Below are 27334 nucleotides of genomic sequence, written 5' to 3'. Positions count from 1 at the left end.
TAATTTTTTAAAAGAAGATTTCATGTGTATGAGTGTGTACCTGAACACACATACACACAGAGTCGTGCATGCATGTATACACACACACACACACACACACACACACACACACACACACCACATACAGGCAGTAATGTTGGAGGCCAGAAGAGGGCGTCAGATCTCCTGGAGTCAGAGTTAGAGATAGTTGTGAGCTGCCATGTGGGTGCTGGCATCTGAACCCAGGGTCCTCTGCAAGAACAAGGGCTCTCAACCACTGAGCCACCTCTCCAGCCTCTAACTTCCTGATTCTACAAAAGCACATGGTAGTTGTGTAAGAGCGAACGTTTACAGAAGCTTCATGCAGGACACTTGAACATTCTCAGTACTGTTTTGCAACTTTTGTAAGTCTGAAATGATTTCAAGATAAAAAAACCATTTTAAAATTATATATCCAATTATCCAAGTAGAGGGAAGAAAAGGAAGAATGCATGCCTCCTGGACTGTCAACATACACAAACGGACTTATAAATACAAACAGCTATGGGATCAGCATGGCAGTTTCTGTCTGTTTGGCACTGGAGATTAGTGAGTTGTCCTTAATGACTTAAGGACAATCCAGTTTGAAGGTGATGAATGAAGCCCTTCCTGCAGGCTGGGGTCGGAGGAATGCTGGTTTGATACCACTTGATTTGTGGTATGACCTGGACAAGGGGCTTCTCCTCCCTGGACCTCAGTGCCCTAGCTGTAAGGACACCCCTTGCACCTCAAGGGGGTGCTTCATGATGATCTAAGATAATGGAAGAGAAAGTGAGCTGAGAGGCCTGGAAGACAGCTCAGTCTCTATACTTGCCATGCAACATAAGGACCTGAGTTTGACCCTCAGAACCCACACAAAAACCAGGGCACACACTTGTAAGCCCGGGACTGGGGAGGCAAGACAGGAGGGTCACTGGGCTCACTGGTCAGCCAGTCTAGTTAGGCCAGTGAGAGATCCTGTCTCAAAAAACACAAGGTTGTTCCAGGACTGCCAGGAATATAGAGAGAAACTCTGTCTCAAAACAAAAACAAAAACAAAAACAAAAAAACACAACATGGACAGTGCCTGGGGAGGAATACCACCAAGTATCCTCTGGCCTCCTTCACACCCATGTGAGGCATGTACACACATATACACCCCCAGGAATACAACAAAGTGAGCTGAGAGGTGCAAATTTCCACGCCCCTGGGATAGGATGAGCAAAAAACCTAGAAGAGACCCATCTCCCATCCTCCAAAAAGTACTCGAGTTTCCTGCTGGGGTCTATGGTTCAGTAGATGCGGCTGGAGGTCTGTGTGCAGGGACGACTCTGAAAGCCCTTAAGGAGATCCTCTTCCATACTGCAGCCCCGAGGCGTGCCCACAAGCTCACATGGCTGTACACCTCCTGGGGGCCCTGGGCTCGCCATTTGCCATCTTCCTGGTGCTCTCTGTGGAACACAAGACCCCTGTTGCTGGAGTTGCTTTAGCTCTGCCTCCCAGGGTTGGTTTATGTCCTAATTTCCTGTGAGGCTTGTGCTAGGGAAGACAATTGCTGTTCTTAAGAACATCTGGGAGGAAGCCGGGCGGTGGTGGCGCACGCCTTTAGTCCCAGCACTCGGGAGGCAGAGCCAGGTGGATCTCTGTGAGTTCGAGGCCAGCCTGGTCTACCAAGTGAGTCCCAGGAAAGGCGCAAAGCATTCCAGCCATGACTCACTTACCAGCCAAGTCTCTCCTGCCGATGGCCACGAGGCCCTCAAACAGTGCTTTGCTGGGGTTCTTCCCAGCTGTGGCCATACCATGCAGCCAGATGAGCAGCATCCGGTGACCATGCTCCTGGTAGCTCTTGGTTCCTGCAGATGATGACAGTAAAGGCCACCATGGTACCTTCCCAGAGGATGCATATGCCATCCTCCACTGCATCCTAAATGCACCCGGCAGGAAAGAGGCCTTTCTCTGCTACAGGAGGCCTGGGTTGGAGGTTAGGGTTAGGGTACAGCTTTTCAGATGGAGTGGGCTTGTGATTGGTGTCTCAGGCTGAAGAACTTCCATGGCCTCAGGTTTTCTCTGAGGCATCTACCTGTCTACTCTAAAACAATGGCTTATGTCTTCAAGGTACTAGGATACCAATTACATGCTTCATCTCTAACCGATCACAGTCCCTGCCTCAGGCACATGCTGGATCCAATATACAGATGAAAACACAGCCTAGTGAGAGGCAGCTGGCCATGCTTTTACCCCAGCATGGTTCTCAGCCTTAGATGCTCATTAGAAATCTCCAAAAATTCTATCGACTTTTGGCCCATCTATTGACAATGCATAATGTTTGTATATTTTATCCTGTATTTAGCCATTTCATTCAGTTATCAATTCCGTTTTTCATTTGAGTCTTCTGGACTTCCTCATGTATAGGAATTATAACACTTGAAGAATTGGCTCTTTTCCTTTCTAGTATTAATGTTCTCTCCACCCCCACCCCACCCCCGTTTATGATGTATAGGTGTGTGGTGTACATTAGCATCTATGCAGGTGCATATGGTGTGTACACCTGTGCCCTTGCATGCGGGGGCCAAAGGGGGACATCGAGCGTCCTGCTCTATCACGTTTCCTCTGACTGAAGGTGAAGCCTGCTGTGTTTTGGCTAGGCTGGCTGGCTAACAAGCGTTAACGACCCTTCTCTATCTGCACGCCCACCACTCCCAGCACTGAGGTTAAAGGTGCACCGAGCCATGCCCAGCTTTTACCTGAGTGACGTGGATCTGAACTCAGGGCCTCACATTTGCACACCGAGTGCTCTTACCCACCAAGTCATTGCCCCAGCATGATAAGCTTTATGTCTTTTTCATGCCTTTGTGCCAGGGTCTAGATGTCTAAACAGATGTTAAAAAGGAATGTCAACAGTGGCCTCTCTTTTTTCCACAGGGAACGGAGTTAGCTGAGTGTATAAACCGTGGGTATGGGTTCCAGCTGATTCTGCAAAATTCAAGGTCACAAAGGAGGCGGACGAGGGACGCACAGCCTGTGCAAGAAGCCGGGAGGAGCGCTTTGGAAGTCGAGTGGGGCTGGGTTGTGGGTTCCACAGGCTTCTGTCCCCAGCAGCACAGAACTCAGAACGCATCTCACGTGTCCCCACCCACCTGGTGTAGAGCGGGGTAAGGCGGTACCTGTCCACTGCTGCTCAATGGCACAGACGTGAGCCTCTGTGAACTCCCAGGAATACGCCAGTTTCTTCCACTCATTGGGCCTCAGACACCGGGAAGCCAGTCGCCACAGCGCGGAGCGGAGCTGCTGTGTTTCCTGCCGATGGTCTTGCTTAAAGGTCAGGTTCTTTCTGGAAGGGTTGCTGGTGTCCCTGCATGAGAGGTGGTCCTGTGGGGCAGATCCCAAAAGTGCAGGAGCCGTCTGGGGCCTGCCTCATGATCTTAGATACAGGCCATGGAGCCCGGGAACCTGAATCAGCATGGGCCTGTGGCTTCATGTCCTCCACCCTGTCTGACTGTGTCTTGCCTTGACCACTGGACACCACCACACCATTCCTCCATCTAGAACTCATCTCCCTGACTTTTAACGCTTTGCCATAGTCAAAAGAGCACCACTATGCCACCTCCTCCACAAAGCCTCCAGCCAGAGACCTCTCTGTTGTCACCCCATTTCTTTATCCCCCGTGAAGTTTATATATTCAAACCAATTCATTCCTTGGCTAGGATCTCACCAGTACAGAACTGAGCCAGCCTCATTTCAATATGTCTGGGTGCTTGCCCATCTCCAGGTCCTCACAAGCTTAGTGGTACTCAAGGCAGAGATGACCACCCACTTAGAGAGAGGGTCCCCAGAATCGGTTGAGGCTACGACTTTCACAGCCAGCTCCATGCACAGCCAAGGCTTTGCAACGGGAGAGATTAATGGAGGTGGTACCTTCTCCCATCTGTAGAAACGCTCGGCTTTGATGATCATGTCCACCAGGCTGACGTGGTTGCTGCGGGCGGCCACTGCCAGGGCTGTTTTTCCTTGCTGTAAAGAAGAGGCAGAGGGGAGCTGGAGTTCCTACAGGGCGGTGCAGGGCTGCCTCTAGACTTACTGTTATTCCAGCAGCCACCTCTGATTTCATCAGACTGACTGTGCCTAGAGCTGGGCTGGAGAAATGGCTCAGGGGTGAAGAACACTAGCCACCCTACCATGAGGACCATTGGATCCCAGCACCCACATTGGGGGGTTCACAAATACACTTCTGGTTACCAAAGACCTGCACACACACACACACACACACACACACACACACTCTTATGGCCTCCATGGGTACCCAAACACACGAGCATATACACTCACACAAACATACATATATACAAACCTAGAAGAGTGGGTCTCAACCTTCCTAATGCTGTGACCCTTTAATATAGTTCCTCATGGTGTGGTGATACCCCCCCAACCATACATTGCTACTTCATAACTATAATTTCGCTACTGTTATGAACTGTAGAGTAAATATCTGATATGGTAGGTAACCTCATGGGGTCACGACCCACAGGTTGAGAACCACCTGTGTAGACCTTATCACGTGGCCTTCATTCACTCTGCAACCCCACCTATGACATGAGGTCCCCGCTCTCATTTCTCAGATGAAGAAATCAGAGCATGGAGACGGCATGGGCCATCCTGCCACATCTGCCTACCGATCCCCAGGCACCAGACAGACCCTTTGCTCCAGGCCTCCCACACGGCCAATCACTTGCAGGGGTCTGCAGTGAAACGGGAAGCTGCTCTTTACCTGCAGCCGGCTTCCTGGGTTCAGCTCAAAGCAGTGAGTTCCTCCCAAGTCTGGCCTGAATATGACCCCCAATTCTGGCCTTTGCCTTTCTGACTGACCTCCCTGAGAGACATGCAAATGCCCGTTCCTCCGGCCTCACCCCACACCTTCAGCTCCCCTGAGACCTCCAGCCATCTAAGGAAGGAGCTACCCTGAGGCACAATAAACTGGGGAGCTACCCCCAAATTCTGTTGCATGTGCAGGGAGGTGTTAGGCAGTGTGATGCTGGCAGGTCCTGCTACCCCTGCTGCTAACCACATGACTTACAGAACTAACAGTCTGGTGGGGCAGGAGTGAAACAGGAGGCCACCAGGGCACAAGCTGAGGGGCCCCAGAGGACAGAGGGTGTCCTGGGGACAGACTTCGGAGCCACACAGGAGGTCCTCAGCACTGGAGAGCAGACGCGAGGCATTGGCGGCAGTGTCTCTGACACGGAGGGAGAGAACAGTGGAAACTTGAGAGAGGGGCCGCTTAGAGCAGAGGTACCTTATCTCTCAGGCTTAAGTCAACTCCAGCAACGAGGAGCATCTCTGCTACATCCTGCCAGGCATGCTCGGCAGCGAGGTGGAGGGGGGTCTGCTGCCTCTGGAGAGAAGACAGGGGAAGGGTAAAGCGTGCAGAAAGCACATGGGAGCCATGCGCGATGGCGCACGCCTTTATCCCAGCACTCAGGATCTCTGTGAGTTCAAGGCCAACCTTTCTACACAGTGGGTTCCAGGACAGCCGGGATTACACAGAAACCCTGTCTCAAAAAATACAACAAAATAAATAGGGGCTGGAGAGATGGCTTGGTGGTTAAGAGCGGGCACTGTCCTTGCAAAAGATCCTTGCAGAATCCCCTGCACCCACATCGGATAGCGCACAGCGGCCTGGAGCTCCAGCTCCAGGAAATCTGATGCTCCTATGGCCTCCCAGGGCACACACGTAGCTTATCCTCACACAGACACTCTCATGCACATACACACATAAACACACGAATCTAATAAACCAACAACCTCGGAAAGCTAAAAAAGGGAATCCACTTCTCAAGTCTAGGTCATGCTGGGAGACCCCTGGGTCTGAATGGTTTCTGCAGTCACTTACAATGTCCGTGGCGTCCAGATCACTGTGGGCTTCTATGAAGAGCTGGACCAGACCAGGGAAGTTGTGCCTCACAGCAAGGTGTATAGGAGCAGTGGCCTGCTAGGGGAGAGACATGGACATCAACCAGTAAGCCCCTCCGAGGGCTGCAGATCGGAGGTGGGGTGGGGTTAACTTGGCGATTGTAGTCTCTCAAACAATACGGGTGACCTGAGGCAGCCACATGCTTGGAACTGGAGGCCTAAAACTGACCCATAAGGAGGGTGGTATCTTCTGGCCAGATTAGAGGCCCCGCTATGCCAGCCTTGGGTATATTGTACACGGCACATTTAAAAGATTTAAAAGAGAAGTGCATATTTTTGTAATATATCTCCTTATTTACATAATAATTCATATATGTGTGTACATATATATGAAAGCAGGTTTAGTAAGGTCAGTTTGCAAGTGACAGGTAGTACCAGTACTCAAGGCCAGGTTCTCTCTTCCCCCTCCCACACACATACACACATACACACATGCACACACACACACACATATACACACACACTTTATTTCTGTGTGCCTCTCTCCATTTCCTGTCCCTATCTCTGTCTCTCCCCACTCCCAGAGCAAACAGATTGATTTAGTAAAACTGAGAAGACTCCCAAGGTAGAAAGATCTGGGCTTTCTGATAACAAAATCTGTCTGGACCAGGGGATTACACAGACCCTGATGATTTCTAATAGGAAAAGAGTTAACACCTGGCCTGGAGAGACGGCTCAGTTGGTAAAGTGTTTGCCACGCAAGTGTGAGGACCTGAGTTCAGATCCCCAGCACCCACATAAAAAGCCGGGTGTGGCAGTGCACACCTGGGACCCCAGTGCTGGGGGAGCAAAGCCAGAAGAACCCTGCTGACTCAAAGAATAAGATGAGGAGTGACTGAGGAAGACGGCTAATGCTGACCTCTGACCTCTCCATACATGGACACACACACACACACACACACACACACACACTCAAACACGACAGAAAGACAGAATATAACTAAGTGGTAAGTGGTTGGGTCTGCAAAAACTAAAGATTGCCAGGTGCAGGTAGTTCAGCTGGGAGGCTGGCCAAGCTTTCGTTCAAGCCTGCTCCTGATAAACCATCGGAAATGAAATGCTGCCGGGCGGTGGTGGTGCACGCCTTTAGTCCCCAGCACTCGGGAGGCAGAGCCAGGCAGATCTCTGTGAGTTCGAGGCCAGCCTGGGCTACAAAGTGAGTTCCAGGAAAGGCGCAAAGCTACACAGAGAAATCCTGTCTCGAAAAACCAACAAAAAAAAGAAAAGAAAAGAAATGAAATGCTACTATTCCTTCAGTCTGTGTCCTACCCCATCCACAAGGGTGTGTCTAGTTCTCGCTCCTGTGCTTAACACAATTATGAGAGGCTGCAGTGTGGGTCCTTTCAATCCAGGCCCAATACTTACCTTGTCAGCCACATTTGTGCACCCTCCTGCCTTAATGAGTGCCCGGGACACATCCTCAGAGCCACCGAGGGCTGCATAGTGGAGGCAGCTTAGCTTTTTCTGGAAAGAAACAGGCATCAGGACACTGTTCCAGGGATCTCTCCTGTGACAGGGCACCAAGATTCACATTCCACTCAAGTCTCATGCCAGGAGCTGTCGGTGATTTGCCCAGGCCAAGCAGTTCATAAAGAGTCCTCTAGGGCCGTTACGACAATGACTTGTCCTAGGCCACATAGCTAAGCTGTGGGGAAGCCAAGACCAGAACCCAGGGTGACTGCCTTAAAGCCTCTATTCACAGAACATTTAGGAGTCTGATTGGCATCAGACTAGGGAAGCCATCAGTCTCAGGAGGGCTAGATACCTGGGTGAGGGCATTGACGTTGCTCCCGGCACTGAGGAGAAGCCTCACACAGTCAGCGTGGATCCCTTCAGCAGCTGCATGCAAAGCAGTCAGACCCTCCTGAAACACACAGGGAAAGGACTGGAGACGGGAATCTGGAGCCAAACCCGGAGCCCAGAGCACACACCTCTACTCTGGCCCCGGAGCCCAGAGCACACACCTCTACTCTGGCCCCGGAGCCAAGAGCACACACCTCTACTCTGGCCCTGGAGCCCTCAACCACGTACTAGTGAGGACGAAGGGCTTGGTTACCTGTGGCTTCTGAACTGATGGTCCCGTGTGTGGAATGCAGATGACACGATGACCTCTGTCATGTTCTACTTGCCTCTTAACCCACCTCCCCCTCACTAATCTGTCCCTCCTATGTCAGAAAGTCACCCTGATCACCCGGGAAATGGAAACGTCTCATGGTTGGTTTGTTTTGTGTGTTTGTTTGTTGAGACAGGGTTTCTTTGTGTGGCCTTGGCTGTCCTAGAACTCGCTCTACAGGCCTTGGCTGGCCTCGAACTCACAGAGATCCACCTGCCTCTGCCTCCCGTGCTGGGATTAAAGGCGTGTGCCACCACGCCAGCTCATGGTTTGACAATCCTGTCTGGCTCCCTGCTCAGCCAGGTCCCTGGGGCTGCTGTTTTGCTTCCTGTTGGTGGGTGTCAGTGTGAGAACATGCCCTGCTCCAGGTCTCCACCAAGACAAAGTCCACTGCACCACAGGCTGGGGGCTCCTCAAAGACAGAGAGTCAGCCAGCATTTCATCTGTCTGTCTCCCCAGCTGCTGACTCACCGCGTTCTGCTCTTCCAGGTCTAGCCCGATGTCCACAAGTCTCTGCAGCACGGCTATGTGACCCTGGCTGGCAGCCAGGTGCAGGGCAGTGTTCCCCTCCTGCAGGAAGACGATTGCTTGAAGGGCTTACGGACCGAGTCCTCAGATTTCAGCATGTCACAGAAACCCCATTAGAGCTGCCCCCTCATTTTACAGACACAGAAGTTAAGGTCCAGAGTGAAGTGTCCAGGGTTACAGAACCAAGTCTGACCAGCTTCATGCCTGTCACTACCAAAAGCCACAACCAGGGGCATCCTCAAGGCCCAGGCCCTGCACATACTCTTGCTCCTTATGATTCGAAGCAGGTGTGTTTCTTTAAAAATAAGATAAGGGCTGGGAATGTTTGTCAGTTTGTAGGGTGATTGCCTAGCATGCAGGAAGCCCTTGGTTCAGCCCCCAGGACTATAAAAACCAGGCATGGCAGTGCTATCTATAAGCCCAGTGCTTGGGAGATGGGGCAGGACAAGTCCTAGATCATTTTCTGATACAGCCTGGACTGTATGAGACTGTCTTAAAGAAAGAAAGGGCCAGGGGAGAGAGAATAAGAAAAGAAATTTCATCTTGAACATCTCACACCCGCCAGCTGGCCCACGTGTACTAAAGTGTCCACTAGAAGAACATCAGACACATGACACATTCCGGCCTTTGGGGGTCTTCCCCCTAGCGGAACTCGAGTCAGGGGTAGGCCCTAGGAGGCAGGAGAGATGGCCCAGTGGTGAAGAGCACTTGTTCTTCCAGAGGCCCTGGGTTCAATTCCCAGCACCTCCATGGTGGCTCACAACCTTCTGACACCCTCTTCTGACCTCTGAAGTCACCAAGCCTGCACATGGCACACATAGATTCAGGAAAAACATTCATGCACATAAAAGAAATCTGAAAAAGAAAAAGCAGGCTCTAGGAGGTGCCAGGACCAAGAAGGCACAGGGAGTTCTGCAGCCTGGTCAGGGGTGGTAGAGTGCCTCTCGGTCACAGTACCTTGTCTTTGACACTGTGGTCACAGCCAGAGCCCACGAGGAAGTCCAGGGCATCCAGCTGTCCGTGCTCGGCAGCTCTGTGAAAGGCTGTTCTTCCCAGCTGACCAGAAGGGGAGAGACAGTAAGCCTCCTCACGCACGTTGTCAGTGTGCACACCTACCCCGCCGACTGGCCGGGCTCCTCACCTCTCTGTACTTGTAGCGTACATGGGGAGAATCCCACCCCATTCTCCCTGCCACTCAGCCCCAGGTTCCAACAACAGCCCCTCTGTGGGGAGGAGATCTTCTACCCTAGTCCTTCAGTGCCTCTTGGCCGCCGGCCATATGAAGAGAGACCCCTCAGGTTGGAGACAGAGCTCCATGGGGACCCCCGGCTCCTTTGACTTTCCCTTCTCATGATTCCAGTCTCCCAGAAATCACACACTCAGAGCTCTTTCCTGCCTTCAAAGTTCCAAAGATGCTCTCTACCCCCTTCCAATTACTCTAAATCTCTCCCTCCCTAACTGCCCCCTTCTCCAGGAAGCAGAAAAGAGGCTCCTTCCTCTCTAACCTGTCTAGTCCTTGATGGAAGGGAGAGTCAACCATGTTCTGTTTTCATCCTGCTCATCTGTGTACCTGTCACGTCCCCTCCAGGGACAGTCAAGGCAGAATGCAGTTTTCCTCCATAAATCAGTGATGCCCTCCAGGTGTGGAGCAGTCCCAGTAAAGCCTGGGCCAATCAGACACATCCAGTAGTGCCCCGACTGACAAGGTACACCCAGCGAAGTCCCAGCCAATGGGAGAATTGAATAGCTTTGCATGGGTCTTACCTTGTCTGCATGGTCCAAGGCCACATCCTCCAGGTCTTCCATGACGAAGGCCAGCACAGGCATGTGGCCTTTCTGAGCCGCACAGTGCAGTAAGGTCAGGCCGTCCTGGAAACAAGCCCAAGCGGGTCCCCGGAGTCTGTGAAGGGCCCCTCTCTCATACACTACCTGTCTCTTCGCACACAGCTCCCATGGCAACAATGCTGTCAATGATGAAGAGAGTCCACACATGACCCAGCGAGGCAGCCAGCAACCAGGATGCCAGAAGCCAAAAGCCTGGCTCCAAGCTCCTCAACTCTGGCTCGGGGCCAGTTGTCTTCACCTCCTCTGAGTCTGCATTTACGCATAGACTGCCTCAGTGCAAGTCAGAGCACAAGAAAAGTATTTATGTGTCTCTGCCTGGCTTGGAACCTGCTATGTAGACAGGTCGGCCTCGAACTCATAGAGATCCTCCTGCTTCTGCCACCCGAGTGTTGGGATTAAAGGTTTACACCACCATGCCCAACTAGGAAACATTTTATAAACAGAAAAGTGATTTCAAACTGTAAGGCCACAGCCCTTGCAATCCCAAGAACATCAATGTATGAGGATTCTAGCCCCGCAGCTGCAAATGAAGAAGCCAGTAACAGGTCTGGAGAGATGGCTCAGCAGCTAAAAGCAGGCTTTTCTTAGGATCCCAGAATGGCTCACACATGCTTGTAACTCCAATTCCAGGGGATATGACTAGAGTACCTAAATGCATGTGTAGAATTACACACACACACACATGTAAAAATGGATTAAAAAATGAAGTCGGCAACTGAGTGCTCAGTGTAAGATCACTAAGACCTAACCTCCCAGGGAGAACAAAGGCCAGATGTACAATGCTGGATCTGGAGTCAAAGGCCTTTGAGAGGGAGGGGAGGTAGGAAGAGAGAGGTCTCCTGAGTGACATTTAAATGAAGGAGACTTGCAAGGGACTAATGACCCAGAACTTCCACCCCTGCCCCATTAAGTTAGAGTCCTGAAGCACTGTTTGTCTTTTTAAAAAGTATTTGAGAGATGGAGATGCTCAGCAGTTAAGAGCACTTGTTGCCCCTGGAGGCGCAGTGTTTTTTAGATGCTCCACCGGATCCAACAGTGTTGCACATGCTCATGCAGCAATCATGCAGAAAGCAACTGTGTTGCTCTGCCTACCATTCTCAGATAGAGGCATAGACTCCGATCTGAAGTGAGTCTACAATTTGGTCAGAGGTGCTCGTAACTCGGATCTCTCGCTGAGCTGTTTTTAGTGCTCAATCAGTGTTGCACTAAATCAGCAGCATGTTACATCTGATAGCAGATCTATGAGTCTGAAAATAGTTAAACTCTGAAGATAGGAACATAAACAGCTGCTTGAAATTTAAGTCAAAATGCATCCAAAATATATAAAAACACTCCAAAAAGCTCATCAGTGAGAAATTAACCCAATTAAAAAGTACTTTAGAAAAAAAGTCAAGTATGGCACATGACTGTAGTCCTCCTTGCTACTCAAGAGGCCCAGTGGGGAGGATCACTTGAGACTAGGAGTTAAGGGCTAGCCTGGGCCATACAGCAAGACACCCTGCTGTGGGATGGTCTGTATGTCAAATGCTCTGATTGGTCAATAAATAAAACACTGATTGGCCAGTGGCCAGGCAGGAAGTATAAGCGGGACTAACAGAGAGGAGAAAGGAGGGAACAGGAAGACAGAGGGAGACACTGCCAGCCGCTGCCATGACAAGCAGCATGTGAAGATGCCGGTAAGCCACGAGCCACATGGCAAAGTATAGATTTATAGAATGGATTAATTTAAGCTATAAGAACAGTTAGCAAGAAGCCTGCCACGGCCATACAGTTTGTAAGCAATATAAGTCTCTGTGTTTACTTGGTCGGGTCTGAGCGGCTGTGGGACTGGCGGGTGATAGAGATTTGTCCTGACTGTGGGCAAGGCAGGAAAAGTCTAGCTACAACACCCTTCTCAATAAACAGCCTAGGCTAGCCTCAAATTTGCTGTGCAGCCAAGAATGACTTTGAACTTCTTACCCTTCTATCTCTACCACCAGGGGGACCACCATGCTTAATTTGTGTAGTGGTGGGGATCCAAACCAGAATCTTGTGGATACTAGGAAAGTGTTCTACCAAGTAAGCTATATCCCCAGGCCTGTTCTTATTATTTTGTTGCCTGCAAGGAAGCCACACAGAATGTCCAGGATGGCTTCTATGAGCCACTGGAGAAACTGGGGACATTATCCCAGTGTCCCTCAGAGGTTCCAGATACCCTACAGTCCAGCCAGCCCAAGCATATCCTCATGGGTTAGCCTGAGCAAAACCAGAGGGATGGCCTAACCAGCCATGGAGCTATGAACAATATCAGCAAGAACCTGAGGAGGCTGAGGCAGGAAAATAACAAGTTCAAGGACAGTAGGGCTATGTAGTGAGACCCTGCCTCAAACTGAAGAAAGAAAAGAATCCCAGGTACACTGACTGACACCTATAATCCACTTAAGAGGCTGAGGCAGGAGGATTGCCTTGAGGCCACACTGGGCTACACAGTGGGTTCCAGATGAGCCTGGGTTACAGAGCAAGACCCTGTCTAAACAACCAAGAAGACGAAAGGGGAGAGAGGGAGGGGGAGAGAGAAAATTAAGAAAAAGAATAAATCCTGGTTATCTTAACTGAAGTCAGTTACACTGGTCACTAAACTTGAGAGTGTTTTGTTGCCAAGATTGTAAAAGCGGGGTGATCCAAGTGGAACCTATCTGGAGATGAGAATCTAAACTGGGGCCTGGATAGATGCCTCAGTAGGAATAGCCACCTGCATGCTGACAATCTGGGTTTGATCCCCAGGTGCCATACAGTGGAAGAGCAAAACCAACTTCTGCAAGTTGTACACACACACACACACACACACACACACACACACACACTGAAATGGGTGGGCAAGGGCACATTTCTTCTAGAGGCTTCGGGAGAAGGTTAGGTTAGGGTTATCGGAGTTCCGACAGTTGTGAGCTGCCACGCGGGTGCTGGGAACTGAACTCCAGCCTCAGCTTCCTTTACCCGTCCTTCTCTGCCAGCCTCTTCCTGTGTGAACCCCTGTGATCACAAGGGGCCCATGTGGATAACCCGAGGGGGGGGAAATCTTCCCATTTCAACATCTATAATCTTATTTGCAAAATTCTTTTGTCATGTTAGATTCTGGGAGTTCACAGGTCTGAGATTAGGATATGGACACCTTGAGGGGGGGGGGTTGGCACCACAAAAGGAAACCAATTTTGACTAGGGATGGAGCTCAGTGGGTAGTGCCAGCCTAGCAGGCACAAAGCCCTGGGTTTTATCCCAGCACAGAATAAACAGGATGTGATGACGTGTGCCTGTAATCCCCGAACTTGGTTGGTGGAGGCAAGAGGATCAAGGTCACCCTCTGCTACATAAGGAGTTCAAGGACAACCTGGGCTACATGAATCCTAGTGGAGGGATTCCAGGCATCGAGGTTTGTGGGACCCTGCTCCCTTAAGTCCCTCACATATCAAGTATGGCCAGGTTCCCAAGGGGCCAGCACCCACCCAGCCTGGGACATTCCACCCACTACTGCTCTTGTTTTTCCCACCACTTTGAGGTAGCTACACACACACACACACACACACACACACACACACACACACACACACACACACCATTTCCAAATGGGAAACCGGTGTGGGTGATAAAGTTATCCACCCAAGGTGGTACCCTGGGTTCGGATCCTTCTATCTACCACCCTAAGGATAGGAGGGCAGAGCTTGGCAGAAGGTCTAAGAAAGACCTCCTGCCTCGGCGCATCTTCCCAACTGCCCTGTCTGTAAATATGGAAGTCAGCTGACCAGACAGCTGGAGAATTTTCACCCAGGAGCACCGAGGGGTGGAACAATGAGATGAGAGACAGTCTCCCGATGAAAACACTCCCACCCTTTCTCCACCCTAGGAAGGGTTTCCAAGGGCTCAGCTCAGCGGGGGTGGGGGGGGGGGGGTGTACAAGGTTCCAGAGGGCCGGGCAGAAGCAGGCAGGAAATGGAGGGGAGAAGTGGGGAAGCTGAGGGGCTGGAGCTGCCAGCTGCGGCCTTACCTTGCTCTCACAGTGGACCTTGGCCCCAGCATTGACCAGAATCTGCACAATCTGCAAGTGGCCGAACCAGGCAGACAGGAGAAGTGCATTCATCCCAAACTGGGGGAAAGGACACAGGGAGGTGAGGAGAAAGGGAGGAGGCAGGGGAGTGGCTGTGTCCACACGGCCAAACCATTCAACTATAGATGCCGCTCAGTCCAGAGAACCCCACGCTAAAGGCACTTAAAAGCTAGAAAGTTTTGTTCGCTTTTTAAAACATTTATTTGTTTTGTTTATATGTATGGGGGTCTTGCCTGTGTGTGTGTAGGTGCACCACATGTATGTCTGGTGCCAGAGGAGGCCAGAAGATGACAGATCCCCTGGAACTGGAGTTAGAGATGGCTGTGAGCCACCATGTGGGTACTGAGAATCAAACCTGGGTCCTCTGCAAGTGTGACAAGTCCCCTGGCCCACTGAGCGTGTCTGCAGTCCCAGTTCCGCTGTTTTTAACACAGAGGCGGATACATTATTGGAAACTTTCTGTTGGATGAAACCGGAAGTCGAAACGGCCGCCATCTACTCTCTTTGCTTCTTCAGTAGAAGGGACCACTTAAGAGAAAAGAACACGTTTGGAGGGAACAGAGCTCAGGTTTGCTTGGTGGTGGTGTTGTTTTGAGATAGGTTCACATGTAGCCCAGGCTGGCCTCAAGCTACGTAGCTAAAGATGACTTTGAACTCCTGATCCTCCTGTCTCCTCCTCCCGATCGCTGCAATCGAAGGTGTGCGTCACCACGCCCAGCTTCTATTTATTGCCCGCATGCGGTGGAGCGTGTGGAGGTTGTAAGAGAACTGTGCACTTGGCTCTTTCCGTCTATACCTTTTTGTGGCTTCCATGGATTGAATGATTGAATTCAGGCCACCAGGCTGCATAGTAAGCACCTTTATCCACTAAGGCATCTCCCCTGCCTTTACTTTTATTTATTTTGAGATAGGGTCTCACTATACAGCCCTGGCAGGTCTGGAACGCACTATATAGACCAGGCTAGCTTTAAACTCACTGAGGTTGTCTGCCTCTGCCTCCTGAGTGCTGGGATTAAAGGTGTGCGACACAATACTCAATGGGTTTTTTTATTTATTTGTTTGTTTGTTTATTTTAAATTTAGTTTGGGGGCTAGGTGTGTAACTCAGTTGGGGAAGAGCTTGCCTAGCACATATGAGGTTATGGCTTAATCCAGAGTACCTCATAAACTGGGCATGATGGTTTACACCTGTAGTCCCAACACTTTAGAGCATTCTGGGAGTGGAGGCAGCAGGAACAGAAGTTCGAGGTCATCCTTGAGTTCAAAGCCAGCTTGGGCTCCCTGAGACCTTCTCGCTATTTATTTTTTCCTTCCTTCTTTCTTTTCCTTCCTTTCCTGCTTTCTTTCTTTCTTTCTTTCTTTCTTTCTTTCTTCCTCCTTCCTTCCTTCCTTTCCTTATTTCCTTCCTTTGTTCCTTCTTCTTTTCTTCCTTCCTTCATTTTTTTTCCAGTGCTGAGGATAAAATCCAGGACCTCATGCATGCTGGACAGTCACTCACTCCCCAGCTGAGCCACACCTCTAGCCCTAAGTATCCATTTTTAATATATCTGTATCAAATGGCACCGTCAGATTCAGCCCTTCCTTCTCCTAAACCTGGGGAGGCAATTCTGTAGATCTTTGGGACTCCCTCCCTTTCAAGTAGAGTGCCATTTACTGATTTGCCCAATCTGCTCCAGGACATTTTCTTAGCAAGTTGTCTGTTCAGGTGCTGACCAGGGCAGAGCCCCATGGCCTATCACAGGAGACCCTCTTCTTAGCCCCTTTACTAAGCAGACCACCATTGATCCACGTGACTATTTGTTCTATAGTTTACCAATCTCCCTCATCACATGGTATCGTGAAGGACCGAGAAATGTCCCCAGAACTGAAAGGCCATTGATAATAGAGAGCACTTTCTTCCCATGCCAGGGAAAATGGAGTGGATCCAATGTCACCAATCCCTAAGACTGACTTGGGCCCAGCCTGTACCTAAGCATCCGCACGTCAGTGGCAACAGTCTCACCAATGACAACTTGTTCACAGGTCAGACAGATTGAGGATGTCCTTGCCCCTGAGGGGCAGGAAGGTAGGCAGGCACACACACACACACACACACACACACACACACACACACACACGCAGACTCCCTACCGAGTCCACGTCATCCACAGCAGCCCCACGCTCCAGGAGCAGCCGCACAGCCTGCTCGTGTCCAGCACCTGCAGCCCAGTGCAGGGCCACTCTGCCCACCTGCCAGGAAGAGGGGAGACTTGTCACTCTACCCGGCTGCCTGGCCTGCCCCCAACACCCTCTCTACCAAGACAGCTGGCCTGCAGGGAGGAAGGGCTGTTGGTGGCTCTGGTGACCAGCTGGCTGGAGATCCAGCCCTTCTTGAGGTCCCTTTTCCCTGGTAGGGTACAGCCAAAACAAATATCATAAGATGCACTGACTGGACCCATCTGCCCCTGTCTTCAAAGCTCCCACTGCTCTTGGGGCAGGCGCCTGAGCCTGGACCCACCAGCCCCTGTGTGGCCTGGCACTGCCCCCAGCTGCCTCTCAGAGGGGCCAGATGGTTTCCAGCTCCAAATCTTTCTTCCTACTAGGAAGCCACATGTGACCTAAGACAGCTCTCAATGTCCCCAAGGGAAACAGAGTGTCTGGTTCTTCCCTCACAATGAGTCGAAAGGGCCTGACCGTCTGGCTCGCTCTCCACCACCCTGGGAGTTCATCCTGGTTTCTGGCCCTCCGTCCCTCTGAGCAGGCTGGGCCACCAGCCTCCCTTTGTATAGTCCACTTTGCTACCATCTCAGCTCATGAGAGGCAGCGAAGGGCCGCACTACTTTCCAGTGTAATCTTCGGACGCCAGCTCTCTCTTCTCGGGGCTTCTGCCACACCATTCCCTCTACCTGAAACACTGCCCTTCGCCTCACTCCATGGAAGCCTTCTGGGATACCTCCAGGTGGGACAAAGCCCCTTGGACCCCTCCCTGTGCTTATGGGACAGTTTATCACGGTGGGAATGAGATAGCTAGCTTGCTGTCTTTGCCCTCCCCCCGACCACCATCAGACTCCATGAAGTCTGGGACCACAGCTGCCATGGGTTCTGTTCTGTTCCCACCACCTAGCATAAAGTATGCCCTTCATAAGTTCTTAGTGAAGGAACACATAAGCCAGTGTTCGTGAGAGAATACATTTAATGAATGAATGAAGACATCAATGAGTATGTATGTAAATATATTGATGGATGGATGGATGGGTGGATGGGTGGATGGATGAACGGACAAACAGCTAAAGCACTGTCATACTACTAGGCCATGCTTCCCTGCAGGTACTTGTTCAAGAACTGAGACCAGCCAGGCGGTGGTGGTGGTGGTGGTGGTGGTGGCGGCGGCGGCGGCGCGGCGGCGGCGGCGGCGCACGCCTTTAGTCCCAGCACTCGGGAGGCAGAGGCAGGCGGATCTCTGTGAGCTCGAGGCCAGCCTGGTCTCCAAAGCGAGTTCCAGGAAAGGCACAAAGCTACACAGAGAAACCCTGTCTCGAAAAAACCAAAAAAAAAAAAAAAAAAAAAAAAGAACTGAGACCAAAGCATCAGTCACCAACCCCATGCTGTGTGACCTAAAGTGACCTGCCACTGCCCCCACTGCACCTGCCTGGAACTATACACAGGGCCAACACTTCCCACTCTCCTTACCTCTTCTTGGTGACCGAATGACAGCCACCAAGAAGCTGGTGGATGAGTGCTCCGAAAACCAGAACACAGCAGACACACTCCTAACTCTTGTTACTATTCCCACACCTCCCAAGCTGGCTCTGAAGACTGAAGTCATACCCTATCACATCACCCTAGACAGTGTACCCTCTGCTGCAGTCAAGGTTACTGCATCCAATGCCCACTAACCAAGCCTTAGTATAGCATCCAAGAGGTTCCTCAGAGGCAGAAGTTCTGAGTCAGAGAGGAGCTACCCTGCATGGTCTCTTGGCCTGTCTTCGATGTCCACTTAGAAGACATGCTTCCTCCTCTGTCCTCTTCCCCCAGGGCCATGGACCCTACTGCTTCCCTGCCTCATTAGTAGACTCCCAGAACAGGCCTGTGCCTTCTGCAGCTTTTCACACAAATGGGGACAGCAGGTGTTAAGAGAGCTGAATTCAGCTGCTGCCTCACATACGCTCCCGGTGTCTGGAATCTGGTCCCTTGTGGTCCCCAAAATCCTGCCCACATGCACCTTACCACCTTTGTTCCTTAGATGGGCCTTCCAGATGGGCTACAACAGGTTCAAAGTCTGAGCTCTGGACTTGCCAAAGCCTGACTTGGAATCCTGAGGCCAGCTCCAGAAATGAAGACAGAGCATAGGTCCTCTCCTCCCAACTCCATCCTCAAGTCAATGCACACAAACGCAACACACCTCCTCTGGCCTAGTGACTTGTCCCACGGGGTGGCAACACCGTATGGTACTCATACTTACATGGTTTCTAGCCCTGATGTTAACCCTCTTCTCAAACAGTTCCTTCATCCTCTCCACCTGATTCCAGCGTGAGGCCTCATGAAGCTGTCTCTCCAGGGGAAGCACTGGGGAGAAAGAGGGATTTGGAGTGAGAGGAAGGGACCCCATACTCTTAGGGGGGATGCACTTGGGGAAGGATGGAATTCATTGCCACTGGAGTCAGTGACCACCTTGGCTAAGATTCTACCCAGTGTAGAAGCCAGTGAGGACTTAATGTGCCGGAGGTGGGATCTCCCACCTTTAGACCTTCCTATTCCTTATTTTTCCACCTCTTCGCTCCTTGCCCCAAATTCTAACCCTTTCACCTCCACATCTGGAGCTAATTCTGCTTTGCCTGGTTGGAAGGCTCCCTTCTCTCTATTCTCTCTCTTTTCTCAAAGCACTTTCAGGGCACGGGGAGAAGGCTTAGGTAAAGTGCTCACCTGACAAGTGTGATCACCCGAGTTCAGATCTCTAGAACCCAATTTAAAAAAAAAAGGACTGGCAAGATGGGTCAGAGGGTAAAGATACTGCTGAGCCTGATCCCAGGACCTGCACGGTGGAGGGAGGATGTTTTCTCCTGCAAGTTGTCCTCTGACATCCACAAGAGCCCCCTGGTGCAAGCATACTTACACATACACAAAATAAATCAATAAAAATGTATGTTAGGTCGGGGGCAGTAGTGCACACCTTTGATCCCAGCACTCGGGAGGCAGGGCCAGGCAGATCTCTGTGAGTTCAAGGCCAGCCTGATGTATACAGTGAGATCCAGGACAGGCACCAAAACTACACAGAGAAACCCTGTCTCGAAAAAAAAAAAAAAAAAAAAAAAAAAGAAAGAAAGAAAGGAAGGAAGGAAGGAAGGAAGGAAGAAAGGAAGAAAAGATGGGTAAACAGGTAAAGAACACTCACTGCTCCTTCAGAGAATCCGAGTTCAGTTCCCAGCACCCATGCTGGACAGCTCCAACTGCCTGTCACTCTAGCTTCAGAGGATCCATGCTCTTTTCCAGCCTCTGCAGGCACCCACCTATGCACACACACACACACACACACACACACACACACACACACACACACACACACACACACACACACATACACACACAAGAAAACAAAAATAAAGTCTAAAAAGGTCGTGAGAGGGCTCAGTTGGTAAGGATATTTGCCACCAAGCCTGACGACCAGAGCTCAATCCCTAAGACCCACATAGTGAAAGGAAAGAACTGACTCTGGAAAGTTGTCCTCTGACCACACACACACACACACACACACACACACACACACACCACACATACACACCACACATACAAACACACACCACATACATACATACCACACACACACACACACACTCCACACACACACACCACACACACACACTACACACACACACACACCACACACACACACATACACCACACACACACACACACACACCACACACACATACACACCACACATACAAACACACACCACATACATACATACCACACACACACACACACTCCACACACATACACCACACACACACACCACACACACACACAACACACACACACACCACACACACACATACACCACACACACACACACACACACACATACACACCACACATACAAACACACACCACATACATACATACCACACACACACTCTACACACACACACCACACACACATACACACACATACACCACACACACACACTACACACACACACACCACACACACACACACACACACACACACACACACACACACACACACACCACACACACTAAATAAGTAAATGTAAAAGAAAGCTCAAGACGGCTCAGTAAGTGAAGGTGCTTGCCACGCAAGCCTGACGCCATGAGTTCGGTTCCCAGAGCCCACGTGAAGAACCAGACGCACTGGAGTACTTCTGCAATGTTGGCATTAGATGGGGGAAGAAACGGGAAACTTGTGCAGAAGCTGGCAGGTCAGCTAGTTTGGAATATGCACCACAGTTTGGCAGAAACAGCAAAAGAGATGCCGCCTCAAAAACAAGGTGGAAGGAGAGACTGGACTCCTGAAAGTTGTCCTCGGACCTTCACACGTGAGCCTAGTCCTTTGTGCATCCGGGGACAGATGGCCAGTGTCTTAGCGGGAAAGCATGCACTGAAGTGACAGTTAGAATTGAAATCTTATCTGTTCCATCACTTCGCCCCACACGTTCCCAGCCTCAGCAATGCGCACCAGGCTCTCTGACAGCCGAGCGTTGATCAGCACTGGGTTCTCTGCCCCGAATCTCTCACACACCCTGAATACTCCACGACTCTCCCTTTGGCTGTAAGAGTCCTAATGATCCCTTGACCCCAGCAGAACGCTGTGACCCCTCAGAATAAGCAGCACACTGCTGGGTGTCGTGGCACTCACTAGTAATTCCAGCACTTAGGAGATGAAGGAGGGTCAGGCATGCAAGCTGACTTAGCGAGCTGAAATCCAGTCTGGGCTACATGAGACCCTATCTCATGAAAAGGTGGGAGTGAGGAGATCCTGGAGAGAGATGGCTCAGTGCTGAAGTGCAGTTCGCTCTTACAGAGGCCTTGAGTTTGGTGCCCAGCACCCACATCTGGTGGCTGGCAACTGCTTATAACTCCAGTCCTTGAATTTGCTGCCCTCTTCTGGCTTCATCTTTAGGTGTACACACACACACACACACACACACACACACACACACACACACACACACAAATAAAAATAACAAAGTAAGGCACATGCCTTTAATCCCAGCACTCAGAGGCAGAGGTAGGCAAATGAACCTGGTCTACATGGTGAGTTCCAGGACAGCCAGGAATACACAGTGAGAATCTGTCTCAAAAAAATCAATTAATTAAGCTGGGTAGTGGTGGCTCACACCTTTAATCCCAGCACTCGGGAGGCAGAGGCAGGAGGATCTCTGTGAGTTCAAGGCCAGCCTGGTCTACAGAGTGAGATCCAGGACAGGATCTAAAGCTACATAGAGAAACCCTGTTTCTGGGGGGGGGTTAATTAATTAAAAAAATAAAAGTCTTAAAAGCAACCCTTATGCTTAATGGAGCCCAGAGCCCATTTCTCATTCATCTGGGCAGACTGCACAGCTGTCTTCAGCATTTTGAAATCCAGTGGGCAGGACAATGGGGATCTGAGAATGTACTCCTGGGTTCAGTGGTCAGGGCTCAGCCTGGGCAACAGGGCTAAGAATTCTCGGAGGAGGCAAAGGCAGGTCCTCTTTCCTCTCCTAGGCAGAGCACCAAAGGGCTCCCAGGAGAGCTGATGGCCACATGCACACCTTCCCCACATCTAGGGAGCCTGGCTCTGGGTACATTCTGAAAGAGGTTCTGAAGTTCCTTATTTCACTCAGGGATGGAGCTGACCATAGCACCTTTTTTCTAGGTCCTAGTTTTTCCTTTGATATGGTGTCTACACCCCATTTTATTCTGGGCGAACTGGTGGTGGCGGTGGTGGTGGTGGCGGTGGTGGTGGTAGTTGACAGAGTCTCATGTAGCCCAGGCTGGCCTTGGACTCCCTATGTAGCCAAGGGTGGAAGATGATGTTGAATTCCTGATCCTCCTGCCTCTACCTCTCCAGTACTAGGATTACAGATGTGTGCCACCGTGCCTGGTTTTACATGGCGTGTGAAATGGAACTCAAGGCCTTGTACATATTAAACAACATTCTACCTGCTAAACTGCGCCCCTATCCTTAATTTCAGCATTTCTATCGCAATACAGTCATGTGACCTCATCCTGTCCCTCAGCTTTCTCATCTGAAAAATGGAGATGACAGTAGGCCCTACCCACATGTTGGTCTTACAGTCTTCTACCGGCCTGACCTGCCTCAAAGCCTGACACACAAAGCGCGTTATTAACAATGATCGCTGTCACCCCTGGCTTGCCCCGCCCGGGATACCGTGCGTCCCAGATGTGCAGCCACTGTGCCCTACCCCTGTGCAGCCTGTGCAACGTTCCTCACAGAGCCACAGAGAAGCCCGAGACCGCGGTGGCCTTGTGAAGGGCCAGGCTCTCCCTGAGCAGCCCTCTGTGAACGCGGCGTCTCCCCACCGGCCTCGGGCCCCCACCGTGTCCACCTGCCCTCGCACTGGGACTCACAGCCGTCGGTCTCCCAAGCCAGCTCCTCCTCCATCCCGCTGCTCCGGGGGTGCAGGACGTACAGGGCGCGTGGCCGCCGGGGCGAGGAGTGCGCGGAGGAGCCGGGAGCGCGCAGAGCGGGGGAGTGGGCGGCAGAGGTTCCGCGTCACTCTGTAGACCCTGCTCGCTGTCTGCCCAGCTGTGAGTCTGATCCGCACATCCATATCTCACCTCCAGCTCCCACTTCCTCTCTGTGCCTTCAAGCTGCCCTAGGTCCACCACCACCCCCGCCCCCGCATGCCGCTCCCCTGGGACCCTCCTAGCCTTGATGTCTCCACCGGCCCTTGCACTCTGGACTCTTCAGACCCCACTACCCCACCAAGCCTGCAGACATAAGACAAGAGTGATCAAATGTGTTCACGATCAGAAAAAAAAAAAAAATCAGGTTACAAGGACAGTGAGATATCGATTACACAACTTAGATTGGCCAAAACCCGAAAGCAAACAAACACACAAACAAAAACCGCAGAGAAAGCTGGACGATGCCAGATGTCAGAGCAGAAGGTACCGATGTTCCGGCCAGGCGCTCTGCTGGTAGCAGCAGCCTGAGGCTGGCATTCTGGAATCCAGTCTGGCAGCAAGGGAGGAAATACTTCTTAACCAGAAGGAAGAAAAATAAATCAAAGCTAAACAAAATCAATAAAATTAATGTTGTAAAAATTCCTCCAGCAACATGAACCATCCTCTGGGCTGCCTAAGGGTCTGAGAAACTGTTATTCCCTTCTGCATGGAACAGCTCTGCCAACCCTCCCCCCTCGGCGGGCTAGCTCCTTGTCACTCTTTACGGAGACTGGCTGAAGTGTCATATTCCCACCGTTAACTGTACCACCTACCGTATCCACCTCTCCACAGCAGCCTTTCCTCTCCAGAGCACGGTCACAATTTTATAATTCCGAGACTAGGCCCACTGCGCCCCACTTTGAGCCCATTTCTCTGTCATTTCATAAAGAAACAACAAAAAAAAAAAAATGTTTTTTTTTTCCTCCTTTGTTTATTGTTGTTGTTTGGTTGGCGTTTTGTTTTCATTTGAGACCAAACCTAGCTATGTGGCCCAGGTTGGTCTCCAACACATGGGCTCATGTGATCTTCCACCCCAGCTTCCCTCCGGAGTCAAGTGTGTGTGCCCTCTGATCACCCTGCAAGATCCTGGGATACCCTGGAGCCACCCTGTGTCCTCCCGGGAAGCTCAGACCTTCACCCCAGCCAAAACTTGTGAGCATGGCAGTATTCCATGCTCTGAGTTCTTTCGTTGCCCTGGTTCTCCTTCTGCTGTTTTATTCTGCTGGGTGAACAGAAGGAGAAAAGGGAGGAGGATGGAAAGTGAAACTCAAATCTAGGTGATGGTAGACTGACCTATGATGGGAGCCCGGATGCAGATGTTTGCAGTTTCACGTGTTCATGTGATGTTCAGACACTGTCCGGATGTCTCTGGATTTTAGTCTCACTCTGTCCTTGCTGGAGGGGATGCTCTGATTGGTGGCATGTGGCCAGAAAACTTATCCCAGCCTCAAAAGACTGCTCAGAATGGGCCCTGGGGACCTCAAGTGCTAGGCTGTGGGGCCTCCCTCTAGAACAGATAAATTAAATACAAGGAAATGGTTTGAGGGTGTTGAGAAAAGGTCTCTCGATGTAGACGGATGATTTTTGCACTGTCCTTCTATTTAGAAAAGATCAAATCTATAGAAAAGATAAAAGAATAGTGCCACATATTAGCATTTTTCCTCATTTCAGACTTGAGGTTATTTTTAATTAAGAAAATTATTTTATGCATATGAATATTTTCTCTGCATGTAGGTTTGTATGTGCACCATATGCATACAGTTCCTGTGGAAACCAGAAGAGAGTACAGATTCCTGCCACCTCCTATCCCCAAGTGAAGTTACAGACAATTGTGAGCTGCCATGTGGGTGAAGGGAAAGATGATCCTGGGTCCGATGCAATAGCAGTAAATGTTCTAATCTGCTGAGCCATCTCTCCAGCCCCAGATGTGAGTTTTGTCTTACATTTTTTATTACAGAAAATGACAGATGTGCAAAAAAGAGAAGAGAATATGAACACACATCGCCGCCATCACCCAGCTTCAGCAATGAACAGCTCAAGCACAACTTCCTTTTTCTCCTCCCAAAGTATCCTAAAGCACTTTTTTTTTTTTTTTTTTGTTTTCCGAGACAGGGTTTCTCTGTGTAGCTTTGCGTCTTTTCTGGAACTCACTTGTAGCCAGCTGCCTCGAACTCACAGAGATCCGCCTGCCTCTGCTTCCCGAGTGCTGGGATTAAAGGCTGCGCCACCACCGCCCGGCTTCCTAAAGCACTTTTTTAAAGATTTACTTTATCATTCTTAATTATGTGTAGATGCATATTATTGTTTTTAATTATGTGTTGATGCATGTGTGTGTGTATGGTTATGTGCATGTGAGGCCAGAGGTATCAGATCCCCTAGAGCTGGCAGCTATTTGCCAGCTGACATGTATGCTGGAAATTGGATTCAAGTCTTCTAAAAGAGCAGGACTCATCTTTAGCCACCGAGTCATCTCTCCAGCTCCCAGAAAATTGGTTTTTATTTTGTTTTGTTTTATATTTGTTTTTGAGACAGGGTCTCATTACATCTTGGGCTGGTCTGACACTCACCATGTCATTTAGGCTGGCCTCAAACTTTCTTTTCTCCTGCTTCAGTCTCCCAAGTTCTGGAATTACAGGTGGCAGATGTGTGCCATCATGTCCAGCAAATTACTAAACATTTTATCTAAATGCCATTATCTATCTCTATAGACAAAATGTGTTTTAAAAAAACAACCACAGCCAGGTAGCCGTGGTGCATGCCTTTAGTCCTAGCATTCAGGAGGCAGAGGCAGGAGGATCTCTCTGAGTTCCAGGCCAGCCTGGTCTACAGAGCAAGATCCAGGACAAGGTACCAAAACTACACAGAGAAACCCTGTCTCGAAAAACAAAAAAAAAAAAAAACAAAAAACAAAAAACAAAAAAAAACAAAACAAAAAATACAGCACCAAGGCAGTGGTGGTACACACCTTTAATCCCAGCATTCAGGAGGATCTCTATGAGTTCAAGGCCATCCTGGTCTACAAAGCAAGTTCCAGGATAGCTAGGGCTGTTACAAAGAGAAACCCTGTCTCAAAAAACAAAGCAAAGCAAAACAAAACAACAACAACAACAAGAAAACTAACCATGGGGAACTAGAAAGACGGCTCAGTGGTTAAGGTACTTGCTGCTCTTCCAGAGGACCTGGATTTGATTCACAGCACTCACATGGCAGCTCCAGTTCCAGGGGATCTGATGCCCTCTTCAGACCTCCTCCAGCATCAGCACACATGTGGTGCACAGACATACATGCAGGCAACACATCCATACACATAAAATAATAATAGTAATAATAATAATAATAATAATAAATAATAATAATCTCAATACTATTTGCACTACTAAAAATTATGAGTCCTCATTCCATTTGTTTGTTTGTTTGTTGAGACAGGGTTTTTCTATGTAGCCCTGGCTATCCTGAAGTTCACAATGTAGACCAGGCTGGCCTCAAACTCAGAGACTGCTTGCCTCTGCCTTCTGAGTGCTGGGATTAAAGGTTCGCCCTACCATGCCTGACTTTTTATTTTATTTTGGAGATAAGATCTCCAGGAAGTCCAGGCTAACTTGAACTCAAGATCCCCCAGTCTCAGCTTCCCAAGGGCCAGAATTCAATCATGTAGTACCATGCTGAGTCCTAGATACGTTGGAATGCTAATTCTATTTATCATGATGTCGAATATCTACGTGTTTCAGAGTTGAGTTTCCGTTTTGCTTTGGAGACAGAGTTTAACTGTGTAACTTTCTAAGAGGTGTCACCCTCCGCTGTGATAACAAAGAGGGATGGACAACTTCCGGTTTGTCCTTGCCTTCTTCCATCTACATCCAGTTTTATTTCCCACCAGAAGACATTGTTGACCCACAGTAGCCTCGGGCCATCACAATCTCAGCTAAAAGCCAGAAGCATGGTGATGTGCTGACATCCTGAGACCACCCTGAGAGAATCCCCCTGCATCCTTTCAGGAGATGGATACAGTTCTCTGAGGCAGTGACCACCAAGTCCGTCTCCAGCCTCAAGCCCCCTCTATTCACACTCTTCCCAGCTGTATCCACAGTGGCTTGAGGCCATGCCAGATAAGGAGTACCCAGCCTCATTACCTAA

At 50.2% G+C, this 27334-nt stretch overlaps 1 protein-coding gene across 3 annotated transcripts; it reads right to left on the bottom strand.

Moving 5' to 3' along the window:
- Positions 1–999: 999 nt before the first annotated feature.
- Ankdd1a (ankyrin repeat and death domain containing 1A) lies at positions 1000–23330 on the bottom strand. Of its 3 annotated transcripts, none has more exons than XM_028866545.2 (15): positions 23102–23330; positions 18972–19075; positions 16661–16759; positions 14472–14570; positions 10370–10474; positions 9563–9661; positions 8549–8647; positions 7730–7828; positions 7330–7428; positions 5885–5983; positions 5288–5386; positions 3913–4008; positions 3162–3366; positions 1719–1850; positions 1000–1448 (listed from the first exon to the last, which is right to left on the bottom strand). In XM_028866545.2, the coding sequence occupies exons 1-15, from the start codon at positions 23133–23135 to the stop codon at positions 1387–1389; spliced, it is 1530 nt and encodes a 509-aa protein (XP_028722378.1). In that variant the 5' UTR covers positions 23136–23330; the 3' UTR covers positions 1000–1386. The 3 variants fall into 3 exon arrangements, with proteins under 3 accessions (XP_028722378.1, XP_037063295.1, XP_037063296.1); XM_037207400.1 differs by having other exon boundaries at positions 5885–5980; XM_037207401.1 differs by lacking the exon at positions 5288–5386.
- Between the last annotated feature and the right edge of the window lie 4004 nt (positions 23331–27334).

This window comes from Peromyscus leucopus, chromosome 7, assembly GCF_004664715.2.
Source record: "Peromyscus leucopus breed LL Stock chromosome 7, UCI_PerLeu_2.1, whole genome shotgun sequence".
Classification (NCBI taxonomy): Eukaryota; Metazoa; Chordata; class Mammalia; order Rodentia; family Cricetidae; genus Peromyscus; species Peromyscus leucopus.
Note: the sequence above shows the minus strand (reverse complement) of the source record. Positions and strands in the feature narration are given on the sequence as shown.